The 26,500-nt window shown below is 36.4% G+C and overlaps 1 protein-coding gene across 3 annotated transcripts; it reads right to left on the bottom strand.

The window, feature by feature from the left end:
* Positions 1-2,885: 2,885 nt before the first annotated feature.
* Positions 2,886-21,906, bottom strand: LOC147389949 (transducin family protein / WD-40 repeat family protein). 3 transcript variants are annotated; one of them, XM_086419428.1, is made up of 16 exons: positions 21,462-21,906; positions 18,596-21,157; positions 16,598-17,069; positions 15,876-16,104; positions 14,636-14,800; positions 13,048-13,320; positions 12,687-12,932; positions 11,136-11,528; positions 9,567-11,006; positions 8,952-9,008; positions 8,202-8,630; positions 6,717-6,940; positions 5,709-5,842; positions 4,222-4,464; positions 3,963-4,141; positions 2,886-3,817 (listed from the first exon to the last, which is right to left on the bottom strand). In XM_086419428.1, exons 1-16 carry the CDS (start codon positions 21,880-21,882, stop codon positions 3,722-3,724), a joined length of 7,563 nt encoding a protein of 2,520 aa, XP_086275554.1. In that variant the 5' UTR covers positions 21,883-21,906; the 3' UTR covers positions 2,886-3,721. The 3 variants fall into 3 exon arrangements, 2 of the variants coding, with proteins under 2 accessions (XP_086275554.1, XP_086275556.1); XM_086419430.1 differs by lacking the exon at positions 21,462-21,906 and having other exon boundaries at positions 18,596-20,264; positions 20,354-20,494; XR_015170902.1 differs by lacking the exons at positions 2,886-3,817; positions 3,963-4,141; positions 4,222-4,464; positions 5,709-5,842 and adding an exon at positions 7,962-8,050 and having other exon boundaries at positions 6,813-6,940.
* Between the last annotated feature and the right edge of the window lie 4,594 nt (positions 21,907-26,500).

Raw genomic sequence — 26,500 nt, forward strand, 5'->3', positions numbered from 1 at the left:
ACGATGGAGTCAAAGTCAAACACAACTAGGAAAGATAGAAGAACTGGGAAAACGAAGACCTTTCTTTAAGTAGTTTTTATCTAAATAAGATACAGATTTGTTTCTTTTAAGGGTCTGGGTCTTGTTAAAAGTATAATAAATACACTTTAGAAATTGGAATCTGAGGGTGTTTCGGTAATACGTAATTTTTTAAAGGGTGTTTTCGGTACAAAATTTAATTTCTAAAGTGTATTTAATGTGTGCTCTAACAAGACCCTTCTTTATCCTTATTTTTTCACGTGCAAAACGTGTTTTAAGGTGATAGTATTGAGGGAAGAAAGGTTGGATGATCAAGAACCGTTGATCAGAATTTGTAAAATGGAGTCCTAGGTGGGCCCAATAAATGAAAGGTAACCACCGTTTGCATCCACACAATAGGGATAATAACAAATAAATATTTACGTATTCTAAACAAAAAAGATTATCCTATACATCTTTATCGTCACCAAATCTTGGTGTCTTTGTCAAAGTTACGATGATTGATAGATCCAGACCATTCATCTAATAGACAATCTCTATTGATACAATCCTACCCTCATTAGTTATGACTTACTTCTACGGTGAGTGTATTGTATTTTTTTCCTAATATCATACTCAATCTGCTGCTCCCTCACATAGGCAACTTCAGGAATCATAGATCTGTACGTCTCGGGATACATGGTATCCTTGGATACAATTTTTATGGGGAAGGACAATCGTGTATCCCAAGATGTATAGATTTATAGTTCCTAAACTTGTCCACGTCAAGGAGTTGATTGAGTATGCCACCTGGTGAGTCATATTATCACGGTTCTTTAAAATAATATACCACCTTTTGGTGTAATAGAAAAATCCTTAAATTTTTATTAATTTTTTTTCCTAAAATCAATATCTCCAAGTTTTTCATCCTCTATAGCAAATTAATTTAAATTTAAATGTCATCTCGAATCCATCAATTTAATCCCTTAAAGAAAATCATAGAATTTTCTATTGAAAAAAAATTCTCATAATCTTCTAATTCAAAAAATCCTATTTTTTAAGATTTGAAGAATAAAGTAAATTAATTTAAGGGTTGAAAATTAGAGAAATTTTTTTATCCAAGAGCTAGAAGATGACTAATTTTGAAAAGAGAAATCAAAGACTTCTTGATTTCAAGTTTAAGACCAAGGTCAAGTGGGCATGGAGGAGTTTTGGTGAATATTTGAGATATTTTGTATTTTTAAACTGATGACATTACCCTTTGACTTAGGTCTTCTTTCATAGACTAATAAGAACAATTTACCTAAAATCAATCATCTTCAAGTTCGAGTTTACCATTAATTATAATTTGCCTCTGTACAGAAAATCCTAGCTCCACCCATGTATGTAAAAAAAAAGTTCCATCTACCTTTAACATCTTGGGTAAGGTTTTTTTTTTCCCCCCTCATCTTCAACCTTAAGTTTCTATCTAATTTAACCTTCAAATCTCAAGAACAAATCGAAGTGGGGAAAACAAACCTCAATCTCAATAATAAAATAGGATTTTTGAATAAATAGAAGACGATGGAATATTGAGTACAAAAATAAATGATTTTCTAAAACTAGGATTGAAAGGATTACAAATAATTTACCATATAGGTAAGAGGTTGAAGATGAAGGCATTTAGGTCATTTTTTTATTATTGATAAGTTGGGGTTGAAGGGACCCCACCTCAAAAAATACGATATTAGCGAGCATAATTACATGTAAGAATTTCCTCTAAAATGCATTGAAGCTCTTGAGGGATTAGATTTTGCATTTAAGTCATTTTTCATTAGTCTATAAGAAAATAATGAGATTAATGGGCACATGTACGTTGAGATTTAAATCAACATCTTGACCTCTTCTCTTCCCATTTTATTAATTTTAATGAAAGAGCAGTTGGTGAGTGGCTTAAGATTTTCCCTTAAATAATAATGATTATACATTCCTTCCTCTAGTTCTACCTAACTATTTATTTATTTATGGGAGTGGTGTTTTGATTCTTATTTGATGAGTAACAATATTATATCATATTCTTTCACAAGCTTTATGTTGCTTTTATTTTTTTTTAAGGGAAACTTATTAAAAAAAATCAAAAAATCAAAAAAAAAAAAAAAAGGGCTGAAAAGGATTCGTGTTTATAATTAAAATTTTTTTTTTTAAATTTGATATTTTTTACGAATTAAATTTTTTTTTAATTTTTTTAATAATTTCCCTTTTTTTCAAAGAGCATATGTTCTCTGTTAAATTGCAGCCGTCAAAGAAGTAGAATTATTCAAATGGAAGAAAGCCAAAGCCAAAAAGAATAACGCTTCTCCCATGGAAGAAATATGAAACCAGGTAGTCTAGTTAAACTTTCCTTCTATTTATTTATTTTTTTTTTGAAGACAAGTATAAGGTGTCCTTGAAGATTTACACCCAAAACAACACCAGACCAAGGATACTAAAAATCTGATCTTGAGACAGTTTTCTTTTCCTTCAAAGGTGCATCCATTCCTTTCTTTTCCAAAGACCCCAACAGTAATATATTTGCCGAAAATTTTATTTGGAAAGAAAAATAAAAAAACTCTGGGTGATTTAGATCTGTTTGGTTTTCCATTAGAGACTAGGAGCTAGCTTCAATGCCAACATAACATCATGCATGAGAACACTACCCATGGTTTTCCAAAGCTTTGCTTTGATGGAACCATGAAACACTGGAAACAAGATGGCAGCACAGTTGCAACCATATGAGAGCCAGTAATACTAGTACAAGCTTCAGCTAATAAGAAAACCTATACCGTTTCAGCAGGTTATTAGAATAGAATCATACAGTTTATAAAATTAAGGCAGTTATATTGCTTTATGAACTAATTACACAATAAAAATTCAAGAAAAAAATAAAAAATAAATACCATAGAAGGGGCAACACAAATGCATTTACAATGGAAAAACAAAAATATGATACAGATTCAAACAAAAAAAAAAAATAATAATAATAACTCTCCCGATTAAGGGCTCCTAGCTCTACAAGAAGGCTTTGCTGGTGGATCTTACGGGGGAATCTGTGAAAAGGGGAGACCATATAAGAGCAAAACTGTGTAGTCTTTTTGTAGGTCTTCAAAGGGGGATAGACCCCCAAGTGTAATGTTTTGACTAGGAAAGTTGGTGGAGAACAGCAGGCTTCATGAGGGAAAAAGAGAGCTTGAAAGAGGGTACTAGTTTTCTTGAGGTTCTCCGACAAGATTTGCCAAAAGGAATGGATGTTTTCGAGGTTTCCCCTGGAAATTTGTTCAGAATGGACTGTAGAGAAAGTAATTTAGTTGATAATTAGAATTTCAAGGTAGATGAAAATGATGGGAAGGTGCTGATATGTGATCAGTAATTCAAGCGAAAATATCTGTCAGGACTTGTGTTGTGTACTGCACAATGCATGTTATCAAGAACAACCATGTCCTTACATGGCAAACAAGTAGCAGGTGTAGCTGGAGAAGGCACCTTATGACAACTGCAGAAAGAAGCACGACAGGAGCCAAGTAGTTCTACAATGGCCACACCAGTCTGACATCCCTGCAAGTCAAAATGTGCAATCGGGGCAGTTTTCTGCGGCATCTTGCAAAATCCCACAACCACCAAATTGTTTCGACATTTTGCAGCTCCACCAGAGGTTTTTCACAAGCACCAATGAACTGGTTTTCAAATTTTTTTTTCTTTTCGTCACATTCTACACTAAATCTTTGAACTGTATCTGCTTTACAGTGCCATCTCCACCACATGTAAGAAAACCACGAGAGAGTACTTGGATATCAGTGACGGCTGCCTGCATAATGAAAATGAGATATCGGATTAATGCAGATTAAGGGACAAAAGAAACTTGCTGCTTCCAAGGAACCATCTCCTAATTTTCTTTTCAGAAATATGAAGGTGAACTTTGAACATCAGCTTGAAAAAAATGAAGAGATAACCTGAACCATCCCACCAAAGCCTCGGGAACTTGGCTGCAGAAAAGTATGTCTCTCATGCAGTTTCGGCCAATGAAAAACTAGCTCAGATCTTTTAGCATCCCAAAGTTTAACATCTCCATCTTTACTCCCTGTTAGGAACAAACTGGTGTCTGGGATGGTTGCTATCTTGGTAACACTTCCTTTACTCACCAAATTAAAGCATGTATTAGGGAAATATTATATATATATTCCAAGTTATTATCACATATTGTGTATGTACCTAGATGAGCCTTTGGTATATACCAAAGCATTCCCATTCGGTTCTGTTCCCCAGATTTGTTAGAAATCCCGGGCAGTGTATCATGTGTGGAATTAGAATGCCTGTGCCGCTTAGTCTTTCCAGTTGCGATGAAACGGAAGTCATGCAGTCCAACGTCACCACCTTTTCCCCCAGTGACAATAAGAGGAGAAATAGAACCGCTTCCTATATCATTGTCAAACACAGACACGGAGCGTGCACCACCTTCACAAAAACAGGTGAAAAGGTTGACACTTTTATCCACAGAAAAAGAAGATAACAGTGTACACGATACTGAGACCAACTGCAAAGATGCACAACTAATTTGTGAACTTTGGAAACATATGGTTGAATTTGACAAAAGCGTGTTCTATTCTTTTATGAATAATGAATCAAATCATCTATTGAAAAAGAGAGAAAATATACAACATATATGAGATCGCAGGAATCTACGTAAGTCAGTAAAAGCAAAACAGAATATAGAAAACCAAAAGCATGAAATTGGGACCTAAGCGTCCATCTCTCCCATCTGAAAACAGGATACTTGGATTAAAAAACTGAAACTACTTGAAAGGTTTGACCCGGCGCTAAATAAATAATTTTTTTTTTTTATTGATAAAGATGAATTTATTAAAAACCAAAAAGAGCGGGGGGTTGAGAGGACCCTCCCAGAACAAACAAAGACAGCAAAAACGCTACACAAGAAAATTAACCCGACAAGGAACAAACCCTGTCCCATCTTACAACAAAATCCTCAAAGAAAATCCCCTTAAATTCTCTATAAAGTTTGCTCCAAGTGAAGAGGAGCTCCAAGATTGATAAAACTAATCGATCGAAAGGTGTCCTGAAGTCTTACTCCTACAATCAAACTCCCACCTATTCCCCCTCCTTCCGGAGGCATTTGCACAGAATGAATGGTAACAATCTCCAAAGGATCTGTCTCCTAAATGAAAAAGGGAAGAAATAGACCAGCTACCAAAAAGATCTAAAACATATAGAGGTAAAGTCCAACACAACCCAAATAATAAGAAGAATACTTCACACTTCCCAAGCAAGTGTGAAGTGTAGGAAGAGATGATTAACAAATTTCTCCATTATAAGATTGCGGTAACTATTCAGAAAATACTCTAATGTTACTAATGCTTTCAATTAATCTATAATATTTTTGTTTTTCTATTTTTTTTTTGTAATTCAGTTGCATCAAATTAACATCCTGATCCATAACTAGCCATAACGTTCAATTTTTTGGTCGAAATTTATTGATCATACGAATGCCAATGAAATTACAAACTCTTGGTGACAAGCTAGCGACATATGGTCCCTTGCAACCTGGGTCCTGAAATAAAGAATGAACATTTTTCCTATGTGGTTTATTCCATTATTTTGGCATCTCGATAAGTAAAAAGAATGCAGTCATTTTCACATATTTACTGTTTGATATTTATAAGAGGAGAAGAGGAGAAGAAAACCTTCATGACATATAAGAGAAGCTTGAGAAGTGGTAGGAGGAGCCAATGTATCCCATATAACTACATTAACATCATTAGAGCTATACCCAGCTGCAGCAATGACTGATCCACTCGCAGCCATATAAGTGACATCCCTGCAGCCAAAATTGTGGTCATTTTCAAATTCTGAAAACATCAACTACGAAAAAAACTGTCACATGGGTAACAGGGAGAAATTTTATCTGATGTCAACCTTTGGGATGAGGTATGTGAAAATCTCATACCGTTCAAAATGGTTACATCAGCTACTAGTTGTGAAAATACATGTGGCATTAATCCATAGTCCATAATACTAAACTGATGAGACATCTTTTGAAAGGATAACTGATCAAAATTTACCGCTGATGACCCTTGATGTTAGAAATCATTCCAGTGATAGAAAATGTTGGTGCATATACATACTTGGACCATACATGTGTAACCTTGAGATGGGCACAAGTACCTAAAAAATCGATATAAACCTTCTTATGCGGACCATCCATGTGGCACTATCCGAAGGAAGGCACATGGTACACCAGATAAGGATAGAGTTTAAATTAGAAAGGAAATAGATAATTAAGAATTATCCCTTGATTGAAAGAGAGAACATTTCCCAATCCTTTTCTATTTATGGACCCCAATTCCATTAGAAAGAGGAAAAATACAAGTACCGATGGCCCAGGGATTAAGTTGTGATTGTAAGGAACCTCATAAAAAGATCCTGTCTCATCTTCCTCCTCTGCTCACCAGATTTTTTATTTTTATTTACATGATTTACAATTTACAATCAAGGGTGAGTGCAAATCTCGATGCAAATCACAATTCCAGATTTTTGCCCCCCCCCCCCCCCCCAACCAAAAGAAAAAATAAAAAACAATCCAGTAAGTCGCATATGCAGGATGATACTATAATAGGTAGCAGTAATATTATCAAATGACGTAAGGCTGTATTGTATCATCTTCTAAACATTTTCCTACATAGGATACGTACGATGCATGGCTGTTAAAGCAGAGAGATGATTCTGTAGGCCGGACATTGCTCCTTCCTCCAACCTCAAGTTGCCATGTGCATACAGTTCCATCTAAAGCAGCAGTAGCAAATCTATGTCCACAATGGTCAAACTGCAATGCTGATATTGATGCAAGTGCATATGGTGGGGGGACATTTGCGGCAGGCAGGACACCATAGGTTGCAGTAGCTCTCTCTTTACCAAACTGCAAAGATTACATTTCACTAATAAAGCCATGGTATCTCGTACTTGTGAAACATGGCAGCTTCGAGGAACTTGAAAAGAAATGATGAATTCAAAATGCACCATATTTGAATTGATATTTTATGCCTATGGTTATTTTCCTGTTCTATTCTATAAAATGGGAGTTGCTTGCAACTTGACAATGAGCAGCAACAAAAAAGATCCACTAACATTGCTTAGAAACCAAGAGAATGGTTAATCACATGTCAATGCTATAGAATGTTATCTGGTGAGTGCAAAATCATAAAATTATTGATCTATGGGTTATCTCTATATAACAATGGATATCTGTATTATGTACTATAGTTTTAAAGCTCTAAAAAGCGACTCGACTTGGATGTTCATTGGGTCGAGTCAACTTGATGACTTGCAAGTCGACTGGGGCAAGTCACTATAATAATATTAAAATATGTAAAACAAGTTACAAAATAAAAAAAATTCTAAAACTTCAAAAGGATTGTATGTCAAACTTATAATGTGAAGGGAACAAAAAAGTCCCTGACATTCTTGTTGTTATGCATTCTTACATACTTGTTAAAACATACAAATAAATTAATTATAATAAAATTGAAAATGAAACATTACAAAAATGTTTTTTCTAGTGTTATTGTAATAATTGCAATTTTTCCTCTCTTTTCCCTTTTTTTCCTTAATTTTCCTAAACACACGCAAAAAAAAAAAAAAAAAAAAACAAATAAAAATTGTGCTATGCGCCCAGCATAGGTTGGTTGCACAACATGGCATATTTTACAACATTGATATACATACATACATACATATATACATAAATATATATATATATATATATATATCGTATTTTGTCAAAATTGACAAATAAGTCAGGATTAAATTGCTATTAGAAGTCATGAATAAATCGTGACTTTTTCCAAACAATAGGTGATTTTTGTCAGATTGGGGCATGTGTGTGGTAGAGGGGTTAATTTAGGATTAATCCTGCAAAAATGAAGGATATGCACACTGACCAGTTGAGCTATGGACCAAGACCCAGAAACAAATTTCATTCAAAAGGCAAAGGTGAAGCCAGCATATTCGAAACTCAGAAATGGAAAACCTACAAGAAATACTTCATGATTATTTTCGAAGTTTTCAAATGAATTACCATAATTGTGCCCAATAACTGAATCTGCAAGCAGAACTTACACAGTTATGCTAAACTGAGAATAGGTGTACGTCACATATTTTTCATCTTAAGAATTACATACCTCCCAGAGGTAAATGTGAGTATTGCTAGATCCAGCCAAGAAGAAAGGCCTTGACGGGTGACTGGACAAAGCCCTCGTGCTAATGTTAGCAATTGTGGCCGGTGGATCAACAAACTCCTCAAAATCCTCTTGTGTACCCCAACCTAAGCCAGAGGCGCCAATGCCAGCATATCCAGGGATTCCAAATGCTCCACCACCTGTCAAGTCCCTCCCTGGTCTCGCCAAAGAACCTAGGCCGATAGTTGCTCCACCCAAACCAAGGTGTGTCCCCTTCTTGCTACCAAGACCAATGCCTGGAGAAACAAATGTAGGAATTGGTGTAGATTCTGACTTAGCCCACCCATCCTGTGGCCAATCCGCCACTGACCAGATATAGTCCAACTGATGTTCGGATGGTTCTTCATCTTTACATTTAAAGAACATTATCCCCTGAATCAAACAGAAATGCGACTTCAAGTATTACACATATAAAGCATATTTACAATCACTGGGTAGTGATCAGTATTGACAAGATTCCAGGCCATATTTCCATTTTTTTTTCTTTTGGCAAGTGTAGGAGTTGTATTAAATGGTAAGAACCAAAAAAAAAAAAAAAAGAGTCAACCTTTTCCATAAGATACAATCAAGAATTTATAAAACATGGAAAGCTGAGAGTAAGAATAGTTCTAGAGGCAGAAGAAAAAGATCCCTTTAAACATATAGTTATCAGATGCTTTAGAGTATAGCTAAAAAGTATGCACAAAGACTAACCTTTCGGTTGCTAGCAACTGCAACTTCTTGTTGATCAATGGAGTTTATGCAAATTGACTGCATAAAGGAAAATAAATACAAATAATCAGTAATCAGTAATCAGTTATCCTTGAAGACAGGTACAGAAGATCTGGGAACCAAAGGAAATACCTAGCCACTTGTGGTTAATCTGATGCATAGAACTGAACAATAGTAATATTCAAATGCTTGTAGAAGGCAAGGAGGAAGAGTTTCATAGTGTTTTTCTTAATATTGAAGCTCTCTTCTACTATTGGTCAAATTATTTGTGGTGTCCAATGGGGTGATTATTATTACTTTTAAGGTTGTTGTTAGATGAGAGCCCGGATAACTAACAGGTCATCCTAATGTATTTCTTTTGGGTTTTCTCTCTTGGGTAGGTCTCCCCAACCTACTTTTCTTATATTTCGCTTCTTTGACATCAATAGATATACACTTAAAAAATAGACCACAAATATGTGGGGATTGAAGTAGTACAAAAAGATTGAATTAACAAAAAAAAAAGGCTTAGGATTTTCTAGCAGAACCCAAATTTTTTGGATAAGGCTTTGAAGGAAGTACATTGTTGAAGGCCCTGAGAAAGAAGAAAATAATTACCTCTAAAAGCTCTCCATTTCTCTTAAATCTTTCCTCTGGATTCTGGAAACATGTAAGCTCCTTGATAAGGGTTGACTCTTTTCTTCTGGAGCCTGAAAAAATATGGTTGCCTTGAGATCGTCTCCAACCAGGTGATCCAGTTCCACCATTAGCAGAACTGCTAATCCTACCTTCTTGATCCCCATTTGGAATATCAACATTTTCAGACCCACTCCTGATGCCTTCATGCATATTACTCCAGCCTTTAGAGGGTTTCTGGTCAATAGATTTCGACAAACTAATTTTTTCTTGGGAGAAACCTTCACGTATTTCCTTAGGATCAGCAGAAATTTCCCATAATATTTCAAATAATGATGTCCAATTTTCATTGTTAATCAGTTGCAAGCAACTGATTCCTTGGTTCAGACAATTATACTGCACTCTGGGCTGAGATTGCTTAGATTCTTCCAACCATGAAAGAGTAGGCACAAGTAAACCCTTCTCTACTTTCTGACCCAAGAATGACACAAGCTGTTTTGCATGAGATGAGCAAATGCATGCAAGTGTGCTCTTCAGTAACTTAGCCAAGAACAATGGTACCTGCTTGAATGGTATCAGTGTCCTGTTCTCATCGGATTCGAAACTTCCATAGTAAAATGTTGAGGATGAAGGTCTGCCTAAAGAACTTCTAGTAGAATAACCATCTTCTAGGCTGACTGACACTGCCTTTAGCTGATCTTTTGTGAAATTGGATAAGTGTCTCCACAAACAGACTCCTATGAGTTGCCATCTTTCGTCTTCTGGTACTGATAACATCGTGTCTCCATTTTGTTCTTGTTTCCACTGTTGGCATGTAGCAACTGGGGGGGACCCTACGTCATCACTTGACAAATTGCAAGTCTTTAACTCTGCACTTAGGAATATAAGTTTCTTCAGATCTGACACATCAATTTCTGGATTATGCCCATTGGTATATGGGATCAAGATAGGATGTATCATTAGAATGAGACCTTTCAAATTCCTTTGAATCCATGCTGATGCCAAAAGCAAATAATATTCAAAAAGATCAAGAGAAATAAAGGACGTCATAGTGAGATCATCTGTAACGAAGCCAGAAAGATAAATCTTCAGCATAGTTCTTAAACTCTTTAATGAATGCATGAGGCCCTGCATATAAACATCCCAAGCATGTAACTCGATAGATTTACGAGTGCCAAACATATTAAGCTCAGAGGAACTTGGATTCGGAGGACAGCAAGTAATACCGCAGACCACAATATACCGAGCAAATAAATAAGAGACCTCTTCAGTTGCCTTTATAAACAGCCCGAGAATGGTAGGATATGCAATTAAACTGTCAACTGTGTGGTTCTTATTGTTTGGATGCTCTCGAGAAGTATAGCAATGTAATATATGGTACCCAAGAAACAACAACCCATTATTGCATGAAGAGACTAAGATCTGCAAAATAAGAACAGATCAGCCCCTTGTGGGCACTGGAACTTGGAAACCAAGGTGGAAAAAAAAATTAAAACAAATCAAATTGATGAGACAAGAAGGGTATGTATCAGTGTTAGAGAAGCACAATACCATATTAATTAGATCAACAGAATTCAAGTAATATTTCTGCTCAAAAGTTGTGAGTCCCCTGTATAGCTTATGGTGGAACTTTTCAAGCGACAACTCATATTGATCATTCTCATGCTCCTTATAGCAGACGAGTGGCCCACAAGATGTTAAAATGGTGTCTGGCCAGCTTGGATGCTCCAATATCAATTTTGAAATGTATTGCAATGCCAAATCAAATTTAACATTGGACTCCAAATGCATTGCCACATCACCTGACAGCCAGTTAGAGGTATCACTTGGGAATGCCTTCAGTATTCCGTGAAGAATCCCATGGTTCCCTGTATCTAATATGCTTCCTTCGTCTTTACCCTCAAGACTGCTCAAAGAGGATGAAAGGCAGTCCAAAGCTTCAAGCTAGAAACCAATAGGGCAGTGATCAGTAATGTATTCCTACTGTACAACCAAAATCAAGAGAGGAAGAAAAAGTATTCATACACGATGAAGAATAACGACAAAAATATCAGTAGCATTCCACACACGTTGGCGCAAGTATCTAAGAGCCCTACACCAAAAAAAAAAAAAACCTAATACATCTAACTAATTAGACTATAGACGATTTTATTTGCGCACTTGTACGAAATACAACCTTGAGGTCATGGATTCAAGTCCAACTTACCCTTAAAAAAAGTGCCAATATGATTAGAAGATATCAAATAAAATGATATTAGATGCCTAACAAATCATAATTCTTTTCTACTAACGCATGAATACTAGGTGTAACTTACAAGTCTTTCTAGAAGTAACTTATAATTTCTGTGTATTTTGGAAATTTTATCAATAGTTATTGAATAATTTGCCCAAAAACTATAGTACATAAATTGTCACAACTTATAAATAAAAATGCTAGGGTCCTTGCAACTATTTGTATGATATCAAATAAATTTAGCTTAGGTGCTGATATATGTAGTTTAAATTTTCATATTATTATCAAGTAGGTTTTCCAATCGGCCGCTCTAAAATTTTCTTGCATTTTTGTTTCATTAATACATGCTTCATTTTTAAGTATCAAACAATTTGCATATTTGACTCTTTTTTCTTCTTATATTATGCTTTCTCTAATTTTAAGGGGTTAATAGGTGCTAGGCTAAGCATGACCTCTAAAATAGTTTTTGGATTTAATTCATCTGATTTTCTTTTAATATTTTTTGTACGTCGTTGTTGCCATGTTCGAATTTTCAGTAGTTGGCATACCAAACACTAGTCAACACCTTGACACTAGGCACCCATGCCATGTGTCCAGGTAAATAGGGAGGAGTGCTTTTGGAGTTTAATGTGATAGACATGTACCTATTAAACTAAACAAGACAAGCAATTAGACCAGCCATGCTTTATAGAGTTGAATATTGGGAATTCAAGAACATGTACATAGACTGAGAGCAGCAAAAGTAAGGATGTTGAGATGGTAACAACAGGTGCAACTATTTCCATAAATAGCCAAAGTGATTAGGAAAAGGAGATTTTGCTAGAAACCTAAATCGTCATATTGAAGTGACAACAACAAAGTAAACTTACAGGAAGTCCGCATCTGTCTAAGGCAGTCGAAGTCATCAACGTTGCCCACCTAGCCAGCATTGCAGCTGCAGATTCCCCTACAGAATTCTTCATGGTACTTTTGGTTGCTAGTATTAGGCAGTACTGACCAACCTTTGGATCTGTAAAAGCAGATCGATTGGATGGGAGGACGGATTTCTTGATCAGTGAATCCATTTTGAAACCAAACAGTTCCAGAAAAGATTGAGAGTAATTCCCTAAAGTACACTGCACATTAAGGAAATTTAAAATTAGCGAGTCAAAGTCTTTTCAGATTCCATGTGCATGGCTAAGGACATGAAATTTTGTCCCAAATTTTTTTTACTGTTTATATCTTACACACCTCAAGAAGGCTTGCAAGCCAGTAGTCTCCTTTCTCAGTTGCTGCTGGAAGCAGAAACTTTGAAATAAGATGTCGCTCTAATGGCCCACCATACCCCTCAACAAGTCGACAAATGACAAGAGCAAGTTGTTCATCCCCAAGATTTTTTGCACAGACATTGATAGCAGAAGAAGGATCACCTCCTAGCAGAAAGAAAGCAATAGCAAGCTCTAGCTGATGCCTTCCCATTAAAACATAAGCATTCTTCAAAGCAGCTGCCTTATTTTTTTCTTCCTAACAATGAACTCGTAGATCAATGAAAATGTTTGGATAAATAGAATAAATATTTACCTTTTAGATTCTGATTAGGCCAACATCACATGCATTCTAGCCAGAATATTATGCATAACCCGTTAGAAAATTCTAATTACCTAGGGTTATATTTGTTTCCCAAAAATCAGTAGAACAAGGGAAGAGGGAGCAAAAAGGCATATATAATCCCATCAAGACAAGTTTAAGAGTTCCCTACTATGAATACATGAAGAACAATAATCCTAAGATGGGTGAGCAACTCATGTATGAAATGTTATAAATTAGATCACCTTTGCAAAATCACCACCAAAGAGTGATTGCTTGAGGCCAAGCTGTCCACTCAACATTCTCTTCTTTTTTCTTCTTCTTTCATTAATATTATTTTTGCTTTTACATACTGTGATTAATTATTCCCTAAAACCTCATTCCAATTAGTTGAACTCAAGGACACAGTATCATTTTTTATGCATTTATTTTTTATAGCATAAACTGTTCTCTCAAGACACTCCCTCCCACGGTGGGATTAAGCACAGTATTGGAGGTAGAAGAAAGAGGGTTCTAGCGTAAAAGGGTGAAGGATGACATGCTTGCTTCAATGTTCCAGTTACAAACAAGGACTGAAATTTCTCCTTGCACAGGATGCTCCAGCTCTGGTTTGCGTGTAATTAGCATTGAGATCTTGTCTTATTAGGGAATGGACTTAAGATTCCTCTTGAGGTCCTCTCTTTGAAGCAATGAACCAAAGGTGACCATCTTGTCCTAATCAAGTGGCTGAAAGAGTTTCTCCTCCCAAATTGTTTCTTCTAGATTTCAATACATAACAGAACTGCTTTGGCTTGACCCATGTAACAAGGACACTCAATTGTTAAGAATTTGCAGAATTGGGCACCATGTCATACTCATTGAAAAAATGCCAACATACTTTTCAAACAAATATCAATTCACTTGAGTATTAGGATTTCAGCTATTACTTACAAATTGTTTAGATGATTTATAAACAGAAATACTACAAACCCAAATATTCTAGTTCTTTGACTGAACTATTCCTAGACTAACCAGGACAAATCAAAGCAGTCATCGAAACTTTAATTCCAGGCATATTTCGTATCGGAATGTCTATATGACAGTACGTATTGGCCGATACATTCCAAAATAGAACAACATTTTAAAACATGGGCTTGACAACATATATCAGATGTATGACATCTATTCGCCCTTGTTCTCTATTCTACCCATTTTTTTTAAAATGAAGTTGCTCTTCTCTGACGAAAAAACAGAAAACAATGTGATATAATACCTGGAAGTTGCGTGAAAGAAATCCAACCAAGGGCTTATCCTTTTCATCTTTGCTAATTTTAAAAAGACCAGCCAAAACTTGAAGTCTATTCAGTGCTATATGTAGAAGTGCACAATCCTTTGGATTTTTGTTCTTAAGATACTGTAATCTTGCCAGCTTCTCCATCTACATGGTCAATTATCCTGTGTCAGAAAAGAAAGGGTGGTCCTGTATACAACAAGAGCTCTAAGCAATAATTTCTATTTCAGAAATAGCAGTAAATACATAAAATTTGAACTTGTGATATTAAAGAGCATAAATGGTGACCATAGTAGAACCTAAACAAAATGATAGCTTCCATCACACATCAATGCAGTGTTCCATGAGGAAAACATGTGCATATACACGCATGCACATAAGCACATTCTACAAAATACAGAGAATATTATGCTTGAAACATATCTTCCAAATGCTCTCATATTACAGCATAAGAGATGAAACAGAAAACTGCAAAGTGGTTATTAGTATCAACTTTTTGGAACACGCAATTTCAAGGGAAAGATACTGAGATTTTGATAAATTAGTTCTGTTTATTTACTTTTGAGTTGCATTTCGACAATATGAAGTCCTTCACGAGGATTCAACTGTAACAGAAAATGGTATTGTTGCATTTTGGAACTCTGTTGGGCATGCCGTATGTCTATTCTACTTTTAACTCAAAGAACTACTTCTAACATTCTAATTAGTTAAAGGCATATGATGATTCCAGTTGGGTTCAGAATATCAATTCATTATGAATGTGTTCAGACAAATAAAAGAAGCAGTCCAATGATTGGAATGCAATCAAAGAATATGTTGAATTCATTTTTGCTCGTATCTTGTTGCGGGTCAGTCCCCCTCGACAGCTCGTGTTTTGTTTTTAATTAAATTTTTACTTGTCAAAACCATCTCTGCTTTCTCTTACAGAATTATAGCAATGAAACCTTGATTTCATCCTTGGGTGATAGAGAGATCCCTTATCATGAGTTTGGATGGTTGGCACTTGGCAGATTCTTTCTTAACATTTTGTGAGATTTCAATACTAAGTCCCTAAACCATAAATCATTCTCTTAAAACAATCTGCCTTCGCAAGACAGTAACCTCACAAAATTAATATAAGAAGTAAAATCAAAGTAATGTCATTATTAGAAAACAATATTTAAATCAACAGAAGAAAATAACTAACAGATAGATAATATAGAAAACAAGATCCTAGGATTACCCTTGTTCGCAATTGTGTTGCATTAGTAAACCAAAATCCCACACCCAAAGTCCGCATTTCCTGCCATGATGGTTCTGCAGATAGAAGAGAACTAAACAGATTTTCTTGGCAATCAGAGTGGAAGGCCCATCCAATCAACCCAGAGTCAACAACCAACTCTTCCACGAGTGCCAATCTGCCAAATCTTCGGAGAAAATATAGTTGCTTGAACCTTACTGCAACCCAAAACCTTGGAAGAGAAAAATTACAGAAAATCGATATCAGGAAGAAAGAACATTGATGAGAGAGAGAGAGTTCCAATGCTTCATAGCATCAGTAGAGGATGAAAATAGAAAAAAAAAAAAAAAAAAAAAAAAAAAAGGAAAAAAAAGGAAGAAAACTAACCCTTGACTGACACACAACACAAATATACACTCTCTTATGACATTGTCCAACACTTTACTACTTAAATGGGAACCAAAAGGCACGAGGAAAGTAAACTACTAGCAGAAAATTCCTTCAATTTTCAGCCACATCAGAGTTTATCCCTAATCCCTTCCACAGTGATGGGGTTTTCCCACCATCAAATCAAAATTTTCATGCACTTACTTGAGAATATTTTAAATAAATTTGATACAATGGGCCCATTAAAGCCAAATAATCATTACGTAAACCTTCAAAACACAAAACTACCATAGACCTTCAGGATCTACAATCTATATAATTAACTTAACCCAAAGTACCTTCGACCAGGTTCATCAAGACTTTCGTAGACAGAAGCACAGCGTGAATCACTGATTTCACCGAGAAGATCTATAACTGCAAGCATTTGGATTCTCTCCATGCTGGTTAGAGCTGCTATATCATGGGACTTCTCTAGCGTTTCAACGAAGCCACTGATTTCAGATTTTCCAGAAGTAGAAGTGAATACACTACTGGAATTATTAATATCTGAGTTATTTCCAATAAACTGTATTGAACTTCTCTGGTACTGTGTTGCAGATGTGAACAAAGCAGCATCTCTACCCCATTGCAATCCTTTATCACCTAAACTAGTGGAGGATGGTTCTTCAAAATATGTTGACAAATCGATCTGTGGAATGGCATGGTTAGGTCTTGCAGAGTTATATACCTTCTCACATGTAACAGAAGTATTATCAGAAGTAAGATATCCCACAAGATGCCGCACAGCAACACATGCACGTTTCCAATTCCCTGCAAACAGTTGGGAATTGCATGTTTTAACTTTTAAGTAACATGACATCATAGAAAGGAAAGCACTCTTCAAGAGATTATCAGTAGTATTCTTGGGTGGTTGTTTCATTGGTGCAAGCAGTTCTTTGATTTTAGAGGCGTGTTCTTTGAAGACTTCGTGTTTAGATGGGAGAATGTAATTAGGGAGTAGTTGCTTTTACTTTGCTTTGTTTTGCTTACATCTTGCTTCGCTTTGCCTTGTTTTGCTTGTTGTTTCCTTGAGGACTTCTTGTCCTCTTTTTAATAAATTTTCACTTAACAAAAAAAAAAAAAAAAAAATTTGCTTAAATAGCAACACTAGGACCTCTATTCAGATAAATGCTTAGTATAGATGTATGGATCATGTATATGCAAGTTCAGTAGAAAAAAATATCCGTCATGTCCAAATCATCATTTTTGGAAATGTTTAGTTAAGTTTTATCCATTTTCGTAATGTGAAACACATAACTCATTGATTAACTATTTAATTACTCCAAAACATATTGATCAAGAAAAGTTCTCTGTGTACTTGAAAAGAATAACGGGTGCCAACTAATGGCATCAGATGGATGTTGTCTGTGTGTGAATGTACAGGATCATTTGGGTGAATGGACCAAGGGTAGACTCCTTTAGAAATTTTGCAACTGACTGGCATGATTAGAGAGAACCTCAATTATCATGTGGAGTGTTGTTCCCACGTCCAAGTTCAAAACCCCTTGAATCCAACTTCACCTTGCAAAACACTAACCATTTTACCTATAAAAATTAAAAACAATGACAACAACAATACGAAAAACACAAAAACAAAACAGAAACAAAAAACAAAAATAAAACAAAACAAACAAACTGCTAAGAGAATTTTTTACTAACCCCTCCAGGCAAGGCTGGGACATTGACAAGGAAGAAAGTGTACATGAACACAAAGAGCGCACAGTTTTTTTTTTCCGATAAGTCAAAGAAACATAGATTGCATGGTTAGATCCTGTAGATGAAGTGAAAGAAAAGTTGATCTTTTATAAATAAAATTGATATGCCATCGATCAAAAACATAAATAAAATTGATGTCTTCCTTCTGTAGTAGTGGAATGGGTACAAATTAACAAGGATATTCTTCTTATTTAAATTGGATGAGGGGTAGGGGTGGCAACGCTTTCCCTATAAATAGATTGGCATAAGATACACCGTAAACATACTCATCAGAAGAAGGATTTCTAGGCTTCTTTACTGTACTTGTCAAAATGGTGTCTGCCATTTAAGAATATTAGTCTCTTCTATTTAGATATTGATATAAACATGCTAAGAATAGTATATAATACTATTACATGATTATAAGATACAACCATTCAAAAAAGAAATGATTAATGGTTGACATCCTCTTCTCATTTTGTTACTATCATATGGCTGATAATTCCAACATATTAATGACAGTGGTTTCATGTCACATTTATAAGGTGTGAAGACGACATAAAAATTTCTAAGCACAAAATAGGTAAGTTAAATAGAGATACCTGAATATAGACTCATCAGGAGTGCCTCAGGGTGATAAATGGGTAAAGATCCACGTAATTTTTCAGCTACTTCTAGCATGCTCCAGCAACCCATTTTGGTACCTGAATCATATTGCTCTTGAGACATAGCTGAAAATATATTGTAAATTTGATAATCATTTTTCAAATTGATCCTTGTAGGCAGCATGTGCTTGCATTCTTCACTTTTCTCTTCCATTGAACGTTCTTTGCTGTCCATAAAAATAGAACAAAACATGTCTTTATCTGTTCCATCCAAGCAATGCAGAGGATTACCATTGGTACAATTCGGATAACCAAGTTTCTTATCCATACAAAATGACCACTTATTAAAGAGACAAAAGAACCTCTCATGGACAATCACAGGAGTGGCCCCAGGTCCCCAAAGGAAGTCTTGAGCAGCTGGGGAAGTACGGCCAAATGCGATACAAATCCAAATATGTGTTTCGAATGCTAAACCTGATTCAACTGAAGTCTGACCGCCAAACCTTCTTTGAGCATAAATCCGCAATTCATTTTGCATACAAACCCCAAGTAGTAGCTGACCGTTCCCTATAGCCAACCAATTTAAAGCAATAACAACTCCATCCAAGGATATGTTATCTTCTAACAAAAAGTTTCCACAACCTATAACACGTACAGTTTCCCATATACGAAGATTGCTAGATTTGTTCAAATGATCTTCCATGCTAATGGTTGCAACTTTCCGACCACAACCGGACAAAGATATTGCATTAACTGGGCCTTGATGAGCAGTGAACATACCCACAAGTTCCCATGGTTTTGAAGGGGTGCTTCTCCAGAGTTTCACACTACCATCAGAGCAACCCGTGGCCATGTGATAGAAGGCAGAGGAGCTGCACATACCATTAGAAGAAACCCACTTTCGTTGTACAGATGGAAACCAATTACCTGGACAGATCATGGCAACACTTGTAACCTGATCATGGTTGTGAAGATCTGGCAACTTCGATGAGCAAGGATCGGCAACAACACAATACCTTTCACCTAGAAAAGTACTTTCATATCTCCATGCGCCACAGTTGGCAGATAATTCATCAGAATGCAAGGAAAAATTCCATGATAGGGCCTGAAACTCCGGCATCCATACTCCTAACAACAAAAAATTATTACAAGTAAAGGTTTGCCTACAAGTGGAAGCTAAGGGAATTGCAAATATGTTTGCAGGCCCATCTCCATGACTATGACCAGTGAAAGGCATTGTGCATAACTTGTGACATACTATTTTCTCTTCTTCAATTTCAGAGATTCTAATCAAGAAGCAATCTATTCCACCAGCATGGCCCATAAGAAGAACCCGGTTCTCATTCAAAACTAAAGGTGCCCACGTTAAGCTCGAATATTCAAAACACGACAAATCTAGGGTTGCAATACTGCCTAATAGTTTCCATGTGGGAAGAACCAGTGTTGGCATGCCCAAAATGCAATTGGAAATTGTAGAAAGTGACCAGAATAGAAGAAAACCATTAGAATCCAAAGAAGCAGCAAGTTCAACTTCACAACTATGAGGATGCACTGCAACTCGTAAAATTTTTCCACTATGACCAGCTAGATTTAAAGACCCCTCTTTTGTATTGCTTGAGGCAAGTGTATACAACAGTGACCAGCTCATGATATTATCAGGTAATAACTGAAGAAAAGAGCATATGGTTGGTGGACCAGAAAGATGACTCCTAAAAATAACGTCTTTAATAAAAAAGGATTGGCCTTTAGACTTACCAGTATTCTGAATACAATGGCCTTCAGGACTAATTAAATCTTGTCTCTTCCACAGAGTCACTCGTGGGAATCTCAATGGGGAAATGTCATCAAGACAGTGGACGGCCCAGAAAGAAAGTGATGCATTGGGCCCAAATTCAACTAACCACTCGCATCGGCCTGGTTTGTCGTACTCAGAACCTTCATTCGACAAACATTGATGAACTCCTTCACCTGTATTAACCATACCCTTGATCTCAACTGCCCATGCTACAAATATATCGATGCCCAGACTTCCATTCAATGACTGGTTTATTTCAATTACAGCAGTTACATGGAATGATCGTTTCATGCTTTTTTGATCAAATTTTTTAATTCTCCCACTATCAATCTCACTCCACAACCTTACAGTTCCATCTAAGCAACATGTGAGCAGCACATCCCTTTGCCAACGTGATCCAGTTGATGGTCTCCACTGAATCATTGAAGCAGGTTGAGGATGAAGCAGCTCGGATTTAACAAATCCAGACTTCCCGTCACTTTGACTCACTAAAACACATATACTTGATTCTCTATACAGAGAAGATGATCCATTCGAGTAAGCCACAGTTGCCACAGGTCCTTCAGTAGACCAGGTTGCCGAAACCAAAGTTTGCGGCTGTTCTGCCGTGAACTTCCATGCTATTTCCCAAGTTTTGCTCTTTTGTTTCCACAATACAACCTCAATTCCCGCTGTAATTATCCCGTCCCCGGAGCCTGTCCATTTAATGGCCTCCACATTATAAGATTGTACGAGTACTGCAATCTGAGTCCAATAAAATGAACCTGAAATTGAAGTTAAACAATCAGGTTTAAACAATGTTCCCTGAAAAGTCCGAACTTGAGTTCTCTCAATATTTCACATATCACAGAGATTCAATTATCCACAAGTACCTAATCTCCAGATCAATTAAACAGTTCTATATGACCAAATCAGGAGAACTACAAATATGATTCAATTATCCACAAAAAGTACCAAATTACACATAAAAATCAAATTTTGGGTTGCTTCTAATCAATTAAATAGTTCTAGTGACCAAAAAGAGAAATCAAGCAATCTACAACTACAAGACATCAAATTTAAACATACCGTGTGTACTTCTGGAACTCTCTGAACACAAACAGATACAATTCTCGATCGCCACCGCAATCTCTCCTTCAGAAGGAATCGAAGGAGACCAAGCAACAGCCTTTACGGCCGAAGATTCGTCATCCGAAACCGAAAGTTGTATGGATTGGCGGAAAATGGGACCAATTAGAGTTTCTTCCTGAGAGAGAGGAGAAGGAAAGTGAGAGATCACGAGAAGAGACGAAGCTCCGTACGCGATCCATGAGAAGCTTGCGAAGTCTGGCAACCAATCGATTGTAGATTCAGACCGATTTGGAGATGGAGGGATCGTTTCAGATTTGATGAGTTCGAGAGGTAAGAGATCAGAGATTTCAATGGAGGAGATTGAGCTTTCTTCACTTGGAGTAGCAGTTTGAACACCATCGCTACTTCTCCCAGCCATCTTGTTTAATTTTTTTTTTTTCTTGCTTGTTTTGTTTATAAGAGAAGAAGAAGCTGGTTCAGTTGAAATTACGAAAAAGTCCATGTTTTTCATTGGAATCACGTTAAGGGATAATGTTTTCATGAAAATCGGAGTTACTGAATAAAGGTGATCCCACTTAGTGAAAATGCCACGTGGAAAATTTATTACGCCATGACCATCCTGTCCGTTAAGTTTGAAATGTATGATTGGTGATCCTTATCATTTAATTGAGAGCTTCTATTAGCGCACTAACTTTTACTTATAACAAACCGTCTATATACCAAAGGGTTTGTGTGTTGAAAGTGAAGTTGGTGTGACAATAGAATATCTCTTTCATTTGGATATCTATCGATCAGTGTGCGATTTCCCGGGAAAAAAGAAGTAAGCTCTTAAAAGAGGCGCCTTTGAAGTTTGAAATCTCTCTTCAACAAGGTAGTTTTTTTTTTTTTTTTTTTTTAATTTTCATTTTCCTTTTAGGGTAGATTTACAAATGTGGATTTTCTGATTTGAGTTCTCGTGTTGTTTTTGTAGATCCGAACGAAGATAGATCGGATCACTTGAAAGAGAATATTAGAAAGAAAAAAATGGTTTAAAAAAAAAAAACCTCTCTTTGTTTTGAAGAACTTTTGTTGATTTTTAAACGATAGATATAAGATTTGAAGTGGAATTTGGTGAATTTTAAATGGGGTTTTGGGGATTTTGCAGTCGGCGCTCTTCAATTTCCGTTCTTTTTTTATTGTGGTGCTGTTAGTAATATGTACTTGCACGTATGTCAAGATGTAGTTTCCAACCATCCTAGGACAAAAAACTGGGTATTTTGTCTTTCCCTCTCTATTGGCTTACTATTGTGTTTCCATTTCTAGGGTTTAAAATGTGATTCATGATATGGGGAGAAAAAGAACAATTTTTTTCAAATTTTATGAAATCTAATATCTAAATAAGATTTATGTGTATTTGTTCCTGGACCCTGTATGTGTGTGGTTATTCATGAATGCTTTAGAGCTAGGCAGGCGACCAAATGTTGTGTTTGGATTGGCCCTTGTTTGAAGGTGTGTGAGACAAGACATTAACCAATACACCACAAAAGCCACGACTGATGAGGAGCTTGAGATTAATTCCTTTATCTCATAGTCCAGAGTACCAGTCAAACCTTCCCCGTTAGTGGGTCTCATCGTGCGGGCCATCCCACATCATAGGGTCCTACCTCATGGTTCACCCCACCTCACCCATCATGGAGATGCTCTCACCAATGTTGTTAAATAGCATATGTGACCAGCACATGTTGTTTGCATATGCGATTTTGCACATTGCCGGTGGCATATGCTGCAAGAAAAAAAAATGTCATCACACAAATCGTATATGCCATCGCACACATCACATATGCCATTGCATATTGGTAGATAACAAAATTTGGGGTATGCAACTATAGCATATGCGAATATGCGACCCCATTTGCCAACACCGGCTCCTGCATCAGAGTGCATCTAATGAGTGGATTACATATCGCTAGTTTCCTTTTGGGTGGGGGTGGGGGTGGGGGTGGGGGTGGGGGTGGGGGCTGGTGGGACAAAATCAAGTGCTAGTAAGCTCTGAAACAGACTCTTTAATTCACAGGTAATGCTTGAGGTAACCCAAAAAAAGAAAACCTCAATACCAATCACGCCCATAGATGTTTTGTTACCTTGCACAATACTTGAAGCATGATGGAACCTTGTTTGTGCTATAGTTTTACAGAATAATAACATTAATAATACGCAACATCTGCACACAAAAAAAGGAGTATTGTAGCATATATGGTACACGCTTTAGAGAGCCAAAAACTACTTAGTTCTCATATAGCATTAGTTTTACTTGGGAGGCTGTTAAGGCCCAACTGATATTATTACTGTTCAGATTTGCAAATTCAGTGATTATTATCTCATGTGTCTAATAGCTCCATTTTTGGTGCTGGTGGAAGTATTCATTAATTCTTGTATGGGGACAGTATTTCCTTTTGTGGATTAGAATTCAGTTTTTTTTTTTTTTTTTTAAGTATAATATATTGATCAAAGAGGACAAACAAGATACAAGAAGGCCGAGAAAGCCTCACAAAGAGAAACAAAGAAAAGAAAACTATAGCGTCAGTGATTACATAAAGAGTGTCATCTGAAAACAAAATCATCAAAAGTAGTTCTGTGAACTCTATGCTCTGTTTTGACCAAAGGTATAAAAAACTCAAAATCTCCAAGAAACCTGCATGAGAGCTACTCTTATTATTGAACACTCTATTATTTCTCTCGTTCCAGAACCCCCAAGCAATAGTCAAGGGAAGCATAATCCAAAGGATCCGTTTTCTGATGTGGAAACCATTACTGGTCCATTTTACTAACAACGAAGAAAACTTACGAGAAATGACCCAATTAATATGGAAAAGACTAAGGAAAGTTGACCAAATATTATAAGAAAATGAACAATGGATTAAAATATGATCAACAGATTCCCCATCTCTCAAGCAAAGGGAACAATAATTGGGAGTGATCCTACCCCGCACAATCAAATTATCCAACGTAAGAATCCTTTTAAGGGAAGTCAGCCAAACAAAAAAGGATATTTTAGAGGAAACTAACCTGAACCAAATGATGGTTCCCGAAAGGGTTCGTTTCGCAGTGGGAGTAAGCCACTTATAAAAAGACCTGACAGAGAATTTCAAATCCGTAGCCCTTGTCCATTCCCACTTATCATGTTTGCTGTTGTTGAGGTGAAATGTATGCAGGAGATCAAGAAAAGATGTCACCTCAGCTAGCTCGCAATCATTAAAGTTTCTCTTGAACCCCAAGTCCCAAGTAGAATCGGACTCGTTGCAAATTAAATACTGTTGGATAGAGCGGTTCTTCTTAATAGAACAGGCGTACAAAGACGGAAATTGAGTTGCCAGAGGCGATGTGCCGCACTAGCTGTCCTCCCAAAATCTAATTATGTTTCCTAACCTCCTCTCCCCGTACTTGGCCATACAAATTTTCCTTCACAAACTACCCCTCTCCTCGTCGAATCTTCAAATCTATTTTCCTAAGAGAGCTCTATTGGTTAATCTAAGCCCCCTTATGAGAAGCCCCCCCGTTTTTCTTGGGCGTGCAAATCACTTTCCATCTGACTAAATGATACTTCCTCCTTCCTTTCCTATCATTCCACAAGAAGTCCCTCATAAGCCTTTCCAATCTACTTTCGACGAACCTCAGAAGCGTGAACAACGAGTGAAAGTAAACTGGAATACTCGTTAGAGTGCTTTTGATCAAAGTAACTTTCCCTCCTTTCTTTCCATGTGCTCTCTAACCAAATGTCAAATGACTGTTTACTTGTATCAACAGAATTATTCATTTGTATTTAACGCTTCAACAAAAGATTATTGTGTTTGTTCCATTTCTGGCAGGTTTCAAGGTTTCTTCTGGAAAGCGGCCAGAATAGGTATGTGTTCCTGTTCTTGATGGAATAATTGCTTTCTACGCTTCTACATATTCAGTGAACTCTTCAAACCTTATTTGAACAAACCCATCAGCAAATGTTGCTTTCCATCTTTATTTCATTGCTCTCACTTACCAAATCAGTCGAAATATGAAGATAGAATGAACGTACATCATGGTTTCAAAGCAAGGAAATTTGGTGAAAATAAGGACGACAATGAGAGTCCACTATGTGCACTACAACCACCTACCAACATGCTTACCCTACTCCACTAAAACCTGCAACAAGAAAAATATCATTTCATAATTTAAGTTTTTTCAAGCTTCTTAATCATCTTATCTGCCATTGTGATATTGTGAATTATTGATTAGGTGCTGTATTCAAGTTAGAGATTTCTATGAAGTTTTCATTAATTCAGATGTGTTTATAATTTGACGGACCCTCTTCTTGTTGCCGAAGCAGGTGAACGTGGGTGGCATTGGGATGTTTCACTATGGGTGTGTCGATAATAATTTTCTAAGCATTAGAGCATGTAAGCTTGAAACAGCGTCCTTCATATTTTGAGTCGCAGTGATCACACACATTGAACAGATGCTATCCAGTGGTTTGTGACAGAGAAGTTTTAGTGTGAAAACAAAAAAATCTGTCTACACCTCATTCAAGATTTCACTTATGATGATTCTGGCACTAGTATTTCTGCACTTGCCCATAAAATAGGTATGCAACAGCTAATAATAGTACACAAGTTCCTCATCCTCTGGGACTTCCAGAGGACACTCCTATCTTTTGAGAGAAAATCTGAACAATGGTCAGGTTCCCAATATACGATTGTGTATCCCTCACTAATGTAATTTTACATATTTTTAACAATTGCAGACATGATCACTTCTATTGATTGACTTTTGACATGTGAAGGATGGTAAGTTATTTACTGGTTTTCAGCTCTATTAGTTTGAGATACCCATGTAGTCTCATCTTCCTAATTGTATCACCCAATTATTTATTTATTTGTGTAAATGCATCGAAGCAATGCATGGAAACAATGCAATTATGAGACGGGAGTAAGACCAGCTATGCTTTTCACAATTGAAAGTTGGGCCGTCAAGAATGTTAATAAATAGAATGTATTAGTGGTGATAAATGTCAAGATTGATAATTG

Source organism: Akebia trifoliata, chromosome 12, assembly GCF_017979445.1.
Source record: "Akebia trifoliata isolate Shusen 1 chromosome 12, ASM1797944v1, whole genome shotgun sequence".
Classification (NCBI taxonomy): domain Eukaryota; kingdom Viridiplantae; phylum Streptophyta; class Magnoliopsida; order Ranunculales; family Lardizabalaceae; genus Akebia; species Akebia trifoliata.